Source organism: Apteryx mantelli, chromosome 2, assembly GCF_036417845.1.
Source record: "Apteryx mantelli isolate bAptMan1 chromosome 2, bAptMan1.hap1, whole genome shotgun sequence".
In the NCBI taxonomy this organism is placed as follows: domain Eukaryota; kingdom Metazoa; phylum Chordata; class Aves; order Apterygiformes; family Apterygidae; genus Apteryx; species Apteryx mantelli.
Window position 1 is genome coordinate 98,800,996 of NC_089979.1, and position 12,139 is coordinate 98,813,134.

General features: G+C 37.5%; 1 protein-coding gene across 2 annotated transcripts in view; it reads left to right on the forward strand.

Annotated features, from left to right (window-relative positions):
• LPCAT1 (lysophosphatidylcholine acyltransferase 1) overlaps positions 1-12,139 on the forward strand; it is a 58,742-nt gene that overhangs the window by 15,406 nt on the left and 31,197 nt on the right. For both annotated transcript variants that reach the window (XM_067292426.1, XM_067292425.1), the window contains exons 4-6: positions 2,931-3,043; positions 4,598-4,658; positions 7,321-7,379. In XM_067292426.1, the coding sequence (XP_067148527.1) occupies positions 2,931-3,043; positions 4,598-4,658; positions 7,321-7,379 (233 nt within the window). The remainder of the gene's footprint in view (positions 1-2,930; positions 3,044-4,597; positions 4,659-7,320; positions 7,380-12,139) is intronic.

Below are 12,139 nucleotides of genomic sequence, written 5' to 3' on the forward strand. Positions count from 1 at the left end.
TGAGGGAGTAAGGCCTGTAAATGGATATTCCACTGCAAGTTTACCTGTATTATATGGCCTGCCTCCGTGTTAACTGACAATAGAGCCAACTGTACTGAAGTCTAGGCTGTCATCTCAGCTTATCAGAGGAACGTGCATGGTGGGATTTTGGGGAGGGAGGCCGAATGAAAGCCTCATGTTCAGTATTCTCTAATCTTGCAGCAGATCTGTCAGCTCTGTTTGATGCTGTTTCTACAGGGATGATGTAAAAATGTCACTGCCTACTCAAAAATGCACGTGGAGGGGCACATTTTAGAGGAACAGTCTTTAGTGCTACACTATTTGCTTGTTGTATTCCCTGACTCCTTATACACTAGCTGCAATGCTGCCAGTACAGCTTTATCTGCGGTATGGTTGTAACTGTCAAACATATTTTAAATGGTTTGCAACAGTACTTTGTTATATCATGTGTTGAATATCACTTTAAGTCTTGATTTGAAACAAGGTTTCCTCACCCACATTTGCCTGGAAATAGAAATATGAAATACCATCTTATTTTCAGTTATCCTGAGGCAAGTTCATTGACACCAACTGTATGTACTCAGCTCATCAAGGAAGAACTTTATGGCTTAATGCATCAGCTGGTGCTTGAAGCAATTGCTTAGAAGTTATGGTTCTAAAATCAGTTGGAACTGCCACTCTGTAATGAAGGAAGGTATTACTGATTTCTTGCAAGCTCTGTCAGGTGGACTGTCTTGTGCTAGAGCAACCTTCCATCAGTTAGCTTATCTCTCACATCCTGCACCCCACCCTGCAAGGCTGCAGGGTTTATTGAATTACTGGCAGTACTGTTTAAAATGCAGACACCTGCCTAAGAAGGTGGAGTACAGCATTTGTCACCTATCTTCAGGACCTCTTGCAATGAGCTGAAACTGGGGATGAGAATGACTAGGTCAAGTAGGTTTGAGACTGCTAGAGAAAAAGCTGGAATAATGACACTGGCAAAGTCAGTTTTGTGAACTAAGAGATTGTCCATCACCACTCACTAGACTTCATAATATAATTCATAATTTAAGGATGCTTTTAATGAGGTGAGAGGAGGTAGGCAAGGACCTCTTTCAGTATCTCTCGAGTACTTGAGCTGTGGTCTTTGCTACCTGGTTACAACCTCTGTTGGACAGTTGAGAAACTGATGAGCAGTGAAAATGAAGATTATGTTCTGCTTATTAAGCATATTGCACTATTTTGCTAGATTCCTTTGGTTGCTCAATGTGCCAGCTGTCTGAAGCTGTTTTAATGCATACTGCTTTTGGCTCCTGTCCTGAGTTTGCTCTAATTCTGCCTATTCCTTGCCTCATGTACTACCTTATAGTACTGATTCCAGGCTTCCTTATGTTTTGACTTGACTTCTGACCACAGAAAATACATACGTTTAATTTCCTTTGCATTTTTACTGCTTGTCCTCTGTTGATTTCCCCCACGCCCCTCCTTCCCATAGCAGTAACTGCAGCTGGCCCATGATGACCTTTGATATTCTCCTAGCAAGCAGTGTTCTGTAGTTATTGTCCAAGAGCAGGTATGTAGGGAGAAGTACAAGAACATGGTATGGTAACTTCTCTTATGTACTGTCCCCTACACTTCAGCAACCTGTGGGGTGAAAGTAGTATTTCAGAGGTATCACTAGCCAGTTATTTTGGAACTTGCTGCAGAGTGCGGGGGGATTAGTTTCACAGGATCTGTGCAAGGATTTCAGTGAGTGCTGGAAGCTGCACTTGGTACCACCAGAGCCAGCATCTTTTGCTAAGTACAGGACTGTTACTCCATACACCCTGTTTTTTTTTCCTTTCTCACTTTAAGCACTGCCTGATCCGTTAATGTAGCAAGTGTATCCTTTGCAAAATTGTATGCATTGTACAGCTAACATCAGTGAAATTATTCCACAGTAGTTGGAAATATGGAAACTGTTTTGTATTGCTATTTTAGGCAAATAAAACAGCTAACAATTTTGTGACTCCTAAACTTTAGAAAAGGATGACTAGACAGAAAACTAATGAAAAAGTATTTAAAGACCATCTGCTGAAATTAAAGCATGAAACTTGAAAAGGTCTATTTGGCAGATGCTTGTCAGATAGTGCTCTTTGACATTCCAAAAGAGTTGGATATGCTATTTAAAATTTTATTTCTAAATGACCCTCAGTGTTTTTGAAACAGACATGTATGGAAAGGGTACTGTTGGTTCATTTCTGACTCTTGAGCTCACTCTCATTTTGTCTGGCTATGTATAAAAGAGTTTGCCACTGAATCGGGAAGAGAATGCCTGAGATCTGATTAATCTAGTATGAGGAAGTCACAAACAGGTGACAGCTTAGCAAATTTGCTTGCTTTTCCTTTTGATAGTGCTGATTCCCCAGAAAAGATAACATAATCTGTGTATGGAATGTTTCTGATAGCTTAGCCTCACTGCAGGTATGCTGCCACAGCTGTCAGAAGAGGCAAAAGCTCTAGAAAACAGTGGCAGTTCCAGAACCACAGGTTATCTTTTGGAAGCACTTGTGAATGGAGGTTCCTGCTAACTTTGTTTAGAGGGCTTTTCCTGTAGATTTTGTCATAGGAGGAAATTGCCTGTAGTCAGCCCCAGCTGCTTTTTTGCAGAAAACTATACATAATATGTACAGGCATGTTTTAAGGTGTATGTGTGTTATATGTGTATTGGTCTATAAAAATTGAACTTGTACAAAGTGCCAAAATTGTGAAAACAGTTTTCCTTTGCAGGAATCCATAACAATAGTTCAATAAAGCTGGAATAATTCAGCTAAAAACTTAAGTTTGTAGTGTAATCTAGTAAAGCAGTTTCTTATGTTTACTAAAATTTTTGTCCAGAGGAATACTGTGATAAAATGCTAATCAAGGGGGGGGAAAATTAGGGTTTTTCTCTCTCTCTTCCTCTTCAGCTCTAATCAAATACATCCGTCCAGTGTTTGTATCTCGGTCAGACCAGGATTCTCGCAGGAAAACGGTTGAGGAGATAAAGAGACGTGCTCAGTCTGATGGTAAATGGCCACAGGTACTGTATGCTGCTACAGTGCGACAGATGATATTTGACATTTGCTGGCTTTAGATATGCAGTTTAATCTGTTTTCCTGTAGGATGCTTTAGATGGTTTATGGGGGTTTGGGTCGCTTCCCCCTGCCCCCTAAAATATACAGTGCAAGTAATTTATCTGCACAAAACATCTCTAACACCAGCTGTTTATTGCAGTGTGTTGCAAAGGTGGGTATGGATAAGTACATGGAAGAGTTCTGTTAAGTGTTATTAGATGAACAAACTACATCATTTTTAGGAAATACTCTAAGAAGAAAATAATCAGAGGCTTAGTAGAATACCTGGGGAAGTATGTGTTCTTGCCCTTATTGAGGTTTTGGCTTATTGCCATTGTCAGAGATAGGATACTAGGCGAGATAGACCCAAGCAATTCATGTGTTCCAATAAGTGTAGTATGCTTCTGCTGGAACAGGTGTTGAAAACACTTCTGAAATAAGCACCTCCGATTTTTTTTTTTTTTAAACCTGAAATGTGACTACTTAGAATGCACCTTGGGAGAAAGTAGTGGGAAGAAAGGAATGACTACCTCAGAGTCTGAATTTTCTATAAATATGTGATTATTTTGAAAACTTGAAGCACTCTTCTTGGGAATTTTTATTAGATTAAGATATAGCATTGCTGTGTCTCCTGACTTTGTTCTTACTATAAAGGTTATGTCCACCTACTGGACTACAGAACTGTTATGAACAGTTTGGCAGAAAGGTGATATGTAGCTTTCATATCATGACTTCCATCAATAGATTTCAAAGAGCTTTAAAAGTAAATATTCCCATTTATAGATGAAGAAACTGAGTTTCAGAGCTGAAGTGACTTCCCAGAAAATATCTAGGAAGCCAGTACCAGAGTGGGCAAGAAAACTAATATTTTTAATTCCAGACCATTGCTTTGTCCCCTCCTAATATGTATTTATTTCCTTTGAACGTAATATTCTGCAACTAACCAAACTTTCAGCAGTTCTTGGGTTTTGCTGGCCAAAAGTTTTTTTTGCAGTCTAATCTCTTCCTCTGAAGTTGGTTCAACTTGAGGATTTTTTTCCATATTAGAATTCTGCTTAGATATTTGCAGCCTCTATCATTCTGATATCTGTGCATGTGCCAAGTACTAAATGCAGAAATAAAACAACAATCTTCCTTTTCTTAGCTGTAAGTAGATAACTTGGGAGGAGGAATTTTGTTTTGGTACAGAGCAAAAAATGAGATTTTTACCAGCATCAAAACTTTCTGTGAAAATTCTCTTGTACTTGCAAGTTTTTCTGGTCCCTGTCAGTGTTCTGGTAGATTAGAATTGTTATCAGAGGTCAAGAAAGAAGCAAATTCCCATATGAGGAAAAATATTTTGACTAGTTAGACAGAACTTTGCTAGACTTCTTTGTTGAGGACTATATTTTAACTTGGCTGTTTTTCCCGGAAAACTTTTACTGTAATCTGCTAACATTATCTTTGAAAAGATGTTTTTATTAATAAATCCACATGAATTATTTATATTTCTTAAAAGTAAACTTTTTTTTTACTTCAAGATAATGATATTCCCAGAGGGCACTTGCACAAACCGATCCTGTCTAATTACATTCAAGCCTGGTAGGTATGATGCTCATTTCTCTGTTCTCTACAGAATGTTCTTATATCTTCAGTTTTTAAAATACCACTTGCACTGTAATTTGCTTGCTGTTGCAGAAGTTGAGTTAAAAAATCTTGGCAGTAGGGCAGGATTGGAGCAGAATTCTTCTGATGCTGCAAAAGGAATGTAGTTCCACTATTATGCAAAACTTTGGTTCAGATAATTCAGATTTTTTTTTTTCCCCCCTTGGCTTCCAAGATTCATATGAGCTACAGGACTAATGTTTGTCATACTGATTTTCTCCCCTGCCCCCCCCCCCTTTCCTATTTTGGGGTCAGTCTTGGAACATTTATGTATAGTGTATAGCTTAAGGTTTTGGTGTGTTTCTGTTTGAGACTGCTGCAACATTTGCTTCTGGGTAGTCTCTGGTTGATTCCTGTCTTCTGAAGTAGACATAAGCTATACACTCTTCTGATGAGTTACATTCTAGTGAAGATGGTATGGGAATCTTTAGCTGGTATAGCTCTGTCTATTGCAGAGGCTGTCTTTTTAGATATTTGATATTTTATATTAAATGTCCACCTTCTAAGCTGTTTTTAGTTAGTAGTGCTGTTTTTACTTATCAAATGAGTATAAGGTGAACTGAGCATTTTTGCCCATGTAAACTGCATAATAGGGAGTAAGCTTTATAGTAGGGAGGATTGTTAATTTTGCAGCGTACCACCAATATTTGATATAAACTGACCTCTGTGATGTAGGTAGGGAGATGGTAAGTGAGCAGGCTGCAGTGAGAGTCAGTTCTGAAATTGCTTTTGACTCTTCCCAGGTTTCTGCCTAGCTCATTGTGTTCTGGTCTTACTGTGTGTCTTATATTTTATGTTGCTTGCAACTTGCATCTCCCTATTGGGATTTCATGCAATGAGTCAACATTGTGGTTCCTTGCTTGGAATCTTCCTTGTGGTTCATTTGGCTGAAGGAATCTCTGTATAGTGTCCTGAACAAACATTCAAAAAGTCTTTCCTTGTCCTGTGTCAACTCTTACCTTTCTGGATGAGTGAATGATGGTTAGGAGAACATCCACTTCTGTCATTCTTTATTCTCTTTCCACCTGAATCCTGGACATGCTTTGTAAACCAGCCTGAATTCTTCATTAAAGTCCTGGTTTCCTGCTCTCCCTCTGTTTCATAGACATTCCAGCCACCAGATGCCATATACCTCAAGTACCCAGCGTGCCTCTATCTTTTACTTCTCTGGTCTAGTCCATGCTGCTGTTTGCCTCTTGACAGTCTCACTTTTCCTGCTGGAACCTGCTTCTGTATCCGTCCAGTCTCCCAGAAATCCTTTACCTCAAAATTCCTCACTTGTGTCAAAGGACTTTAGGTCCCTATTTGAGTAATTGCTTTCAGAATGCCTTTCCCCACTCTGCTCATGTGGCCTGCATTCCTTGTTCTTGTTGTACAGTTTTCCCTTTCTGTGTTCATGCAAGCTAGTTGTACAGGGCAAACTATTTAGTTTGGTATAAATGGTGCTGTTGTCATTTACCATTCAGTCAGATTTTGTCATCTTTGGACTCTTTCAGAAGTTGCTTAGGCCATTTTTCTTGGAGACTGAACAGAAAATGCCACTGGGCCAAGAACCAAATCTCTGCAGGATCTGTCAGACAAACTTCATTTAAAGATGTTTACACCCTGTTAACAGTTATTCTTTTTACATCTTTGCAATTACTTGTTTCATAAAGCAAATGTAATGCTGAGCGTACAATATACCTATATCATTCAGTTTTAAATTTTAATAGGAATATTATGCAGTGTTTAGTAAATAGCTTTACTCATAATGTTTTATATGGCCATTTTTATTAACCAAACTTTTGTTTCTATGAGAAAAAGATGTGTTCAGAGAAATGTTGAGCAAGATAGTTATCATGCATACCAAATCCTTGTGCTAAAACCAAAAAAAGATTAGCAAATGACATCTATAGATCTTATGCTACCTATTTATTAAAGCCATAATTTTCATATAAAAGGAAGTAATGCTTCTGTACCATAGCTCTAGTCCAATGCATTTTAACTACTAGATTTTCCATAACTGAGAATAAACAAGCAAGCCCTTTGGAGAGGAAGTAAGGTGCAAAAAGAGAAAAGAAGTTAAATTCATACCATTACTTCAAAGATGTTGCATTAAATCAGTGTTGCTCAGCTAAATATAGAGAACTTCTTTTGCAGAAGAAAACTTTGGTTCTTCACCAAAAAACTGTTGACCACTGGCAACGTATTGACTTGACTGTCTTGCATGTGCTCATATTTCTTTCTTTCAATAATCATTTGATAATCAGTTTAATAATATTGAATTGAATAATTCAGTTGAATTTGGTACTGGAATTTGACTTGTGTTCATGATAGCTTGTGTAAGTGGTAGAGGATAATTTAGAGAATGTAAATGAGCATTCTTAGTTATTTATCTTCTGAAAAGGTGGGTGTATGTTGTCACTCTCCAGTACTTGTTTTTCTTCTTTTTTTTTTTCTCGATTACTTTTGAGACTACTTTCAGGTCTTATTCTTTCACTATCAACAGTAATTCATGTTCATACCAAACCATTATTGGCATAATCTTTTCCTTATTGCATTAAATTCTTCTGTACCAAAATGTGCTATAAAGTAATGACAAGTCATATGTGCCTTCTAGGAGCATTTATCCCAGGAGTTCCTGTACAGCCAGTGGTTTTACGTTATCCAAACAAACTGGTAAGTTCAGCTTGTTTCATAATTAATAATATGGGCTATTTAACATTTGTAATCAGAATGCATTTTCTTCCACATTCATTTCTGTAACCTTTTAGGTTAGATTCTTAGGTTTAGAAATTTAGAAAGCATTGAAAACTGCTTTTTGACTGAGTATGCATTCCTTAAGCCTCTAGCAGTATAAACAGACTTAAATTGAGCAGTTTAGATACTTCTGCTCTTTTTAAGTTTCTCTTTCAAAACAATGCTCTGAAAGTTATTCAGGTTGTTACAAGAAGTATTGTACATTTGCTGAGCATAAATAACAAGACAGAAATGTCAAATTCTTTCTTGGATCTGTGTTCAGAAGTGCTCTTTGTTACCAGGCTGCGTGCTGCAGAGCTTTTCTTACCATCATTTATTGCTGGAAGATGCTGCTGCAGCTGCCACCTGCTGAGATTAGTCACAAAATTACAAAATTTCAATAATGACAAAATTATTGGGGAGCTCATCATTTTATAAGGTCTCATTGGCCTTGTTTTACATTCGCTGTGCATTTGGGTGAGGAACGCTAGATGCTAGCTACTTTGAAATAGTCCTTCAATATAAATCAGGTTACGGTAAAGTGCAAATTAAAGTGTTTATTTACAATATTTAAATTAGACAATTGTTACAAATACTTGTAAAGATATGAGCAAAGCTCACCTCATCTACTTCAAGATCAGGCCTACAGGAAAGCAGAGAAGAGGGATTTTTTTGTTTAGCTGACCTGCTGTAGATGCTCTTTTGTCCTATTGCAGCAAGAATCCTGTCTTTCTGCATTTATCAATTAGAAGAAGATGCTCCCTAAGGAACTGTGCTGGCTTTTATAGTCGAACTGTTTTTCTTGTTTTTGTTTTATTTTTGAGGCCTCTGGGAATTACTTTCAGGTTCAGTCTGTCCCCCTTACTGAAATTTAAGTCATTTGGGGGAAGGTGGGAGGACTGTCAAAACTGAAATATGGACTGCCTTGCCTTTTTGGTGATGCACATTGCATCAGAAGATCACGGTCTCTCTCCTCGACTGGCCTGTTTACCACCCCTTGATGTTAGAAAGAGTGCAGTTTCCTCTTTGTGCCTGAGTGCTTATGTTTTAAAGTGTTTCCATCCATTGATCTTTCTGTCAATTGATTTAAACATATGCTTGATAAAAATTTCTAAACAAAGTTAATAGGCGAGGCCTACCACTGGCTCTTGATTGAGACCAAGTGTGATGGCAATCAACTAGTTTGCGATAACAGCCCTCAAAATTATCCTTGAGGATACTGTAACAAGTATTGCAGCCGCTGTTATGTTTGCATAGTGTTATTAAGTCTTATAGCAGATTGTCAGTGGTGGGTTTTTTTAATACATAAATTGTTTTATCTTCAGGAAAATGGATCCTTTTCTAAATATGTTTTTAACCTTTTTTGACATGCCAGTTTAAAGTGCAAGTTCACATATACGTCACATCATACTTAATATTAACTAAGAGTAACAAGGTATATTACACTTATAATAATATCAAGCCATACAAAGCTATCAAACATTAACTTTGCAGGTATCTTCAAAAATATATTAATATATTTTCATACTGAAATGTTCTTATTGCCTATAGTGTATAATATGCAGCGTTTGTAAACTGATATTAAATGTTCCTAGCACTCTATTAACAGAAACCATGTGTTTTACATGGAAGTCATTTATAAACCTTATATGAGCTTCATAAACTTTTTTACATTTTTGCAGAATGTCTTAAAAGAAACTATAAGTGTTTATATAGATGTCCAACAGAGATGACCTGAATGTATGTAACTGGTAGGATAATCATTCTCACTGCTTATAATTACCATAAAAGACTTCTATGTTTTCAGTGCCTTGATGAGTCACTTAACTCCTAAGAATTTCTTCTACTGACACTAATGAGAAAGAAAAATAAAATAATTGCTATTCATATATGACTTCATATTAGCTCAGGGTCTGCAGAAGAGATCTAGCAATGTTAGAGTGAGGTGGGGAAGGCGGGACTTGATATGATATATGGAGGTTAGATTTGGGTTGGTTAGCATGCATTTAAGAGGTGGTAAGAGGAAAGGAGTGGGGAGAGAATGTTGTCTTTCATAGCCCAAGACTGCATTTCTAGCAAATCTTTTTTTTTCTCTCTATCTTCCTGTCTACCAGTGTATATTCTAATTTTAGGTTTAGAAACAGATGTTCTCCTGAAGATCTTCTCTTAACCAATGAACATCACATTACACATCATGTGCAATCACTCCACTGCTTTCAGCTTGAACTAACTGCTCTGTCCTACCTTCAGAGCTCTGACTTCCAAAATAGAGATGAGAATGATCTTGGGTGTATGTGCACCTGACTGTTTTGGGAGGCTTCTGGAGATTAGAGCCTGGGGTGAAAGTAGTAGTTGTGTGCACTCTTACGCGCTTGTTTCCTTGTACTCTCTACGTTCAAGAGCAAGGTAAAGGTTTTGCAGTTGGATGCTGGACAGCTGTTATCCCTGTTCCGTATAGGGGAAATGCTCTAATATATGGGGTCATTAGGTTGTACAGCCGTTCATTGTTTCACTCGGTTCCTTCATTGTGCACATAGTTTTTCCTTTGTCTGAATATTCTGTCAGTATACTAGTATTTAAGGAAGGTTATAATCCTGTCTAAATATTACGGATCCTCTTTAAAAGTATTTTGATATCTAAGCGTCCTCAACAGTTAACTGCATTATTTGATGTGAGGTTTGAAAGCATCTGTTCTGGTTCAGCCTTGGAGTATTAAGGGTTGACTGATTGTGTTTTTACATGCTGATTCTCATTCTGCTGCAACTTTGGCTTTATGTTTGAAGCTTGGTGTGATTCTCAGTATCTTCTTGCTTCAAATACAAATTGTGTAGAAGTTCCGTATCAAAGGATTTACTATCTAGATACAAAAGTTTGATAGCGTTGTAAGTATGCTTTGAAAGTAAGTGATGTCCATGAGCGTAAGCTGGCAACTGTGATAAATGTAAAAGGCATCTAAAGTAGATACAGAGAATACCACTCTCCAGCTTCTTCTTGCTCTTTTTATCATGAAAATATTGGACACATTAGTGGGAGCCTACTACAAAATATTTCTGCCCCCTGCAGGACAGAATCTTGTTTTCCACAACCTAGCATTTATTCTTCATCCATGCTATGTTCTGATGATCCAGGTGAGAGAGAACATGTATGCCTACTGTGACATTAGAGTTGGGAGTTTCTCACAGGGTTGTTATGTGGCATAGTTGAGTTCCTGGTATCAGAGAAGTCATGCCAGCTGGCCAGCATGATGGCTGGGATTCTGAAAACATATTCTTCACTGTTCAGTGGTCCGTTGCCCTAGCAAGGTACTTCTGTAGTGCTAACCCTGCTTTTTTTCCCCCCCCTCTGTCTCCTCCTGTGCTGTTGCAATTTAGGGAGCTGATTGAGTTGGATATGTGTAGCACTGTGCAGTTGTTCTATATGGCAGATGTGGTTTCTGATTAGAGAGATTTTAGGCTATCTTATGCTCCACAGTCTGGGTTTGTGAATGAAAATTACTTGTAGGAAAAAAACAAAGCACCTGATGTGTGTAGTTGTAATATCATCAGGATAACAAAATTGTCAAAAGCAGCTTATTTGACGGTAAAACCATAGGCATTTATTTGGGTTCTACAAGACCACTAGATGAAGAAAGCTATTTTCATGCACCAGTGGTGATTGTTGGAGATGAAAGCCCTTTGTTTTATGATATTTTGTTTCATTTAAAATAAAGTCAAAATTTAAAATTTTAAAAGTCAAAATTTAAATTTTCAGTAGTTCTTCATAATATATTGACCTTATTCCAAGATGTTGTTCTACCGCATTAATCATTTGCACTTTTTATGGATGTGTTGCTTTCATTTTACTTGTGACAGTCTTCTGCTCTAAGAGGTAATTAAAATGTGAGTTAAACCTCAGTTTCAAGATCTTGGCACATGCGATCACCTGAACTCTGTAAAATGGTTTTGGATGGTAGCATGGAACTAAATGAGAAAATTTCTAGTAGGCTGACAGAAATATCTCTCTGATCTACTCTTTCAGAAAGCTGAATTTCATGAGTCCTCTTGTTGTATTTCCATTAATGATTTTTACACTTTTTTTTCCAGTTGATCAGAACAACAGCTTGGAATTCATTTTGTGGTTTTTGCTTTCTTGCCTCTATGTACAAATCTAGTTTTCTCCTAAGTATTACAGGGTGTTTTGTTTTTAATAAACACTGTTTCTTAATCTTACAGTTAAAAATGTGATGGCCTGTGCTGTCATCTTCATTCTTGTCACTTATTTACTCTTTTCCAGATCTCTCTTTTGCTGATGACCTCATATTCACATCTTTCATAGCTACCTGTTTGCCCTCTCTTAGTGTTTCACACACATGTAACTTTTTTGACAGTTCATAAAAAGCATTATCACAGTCTCTTTCCAGATCCTTTTACTGCAGTAGAAATTTATCTAGACTTCAGGAGTGGTTGACAGGAACTTTAATTTCTGTGTAGCAGAATGGAGAATAAAACCCATGCCAGGCATCCCCCACTCAGCTTGTTCAATTCTCTTGTCTGAGCAGGTTCATAATTCCGGATTACACCAAACATTCCTACAGGGCTTTTGGATTTGGGATTGTAGACCTGTTCATCTTAGCTATCCAAAAGTGCTGCTGGTCTTGCTTGAGAGCAGTTTGGTGGTTTTAGTAATACTAACCTTATAATGTATCTTAGTAATAATGTATC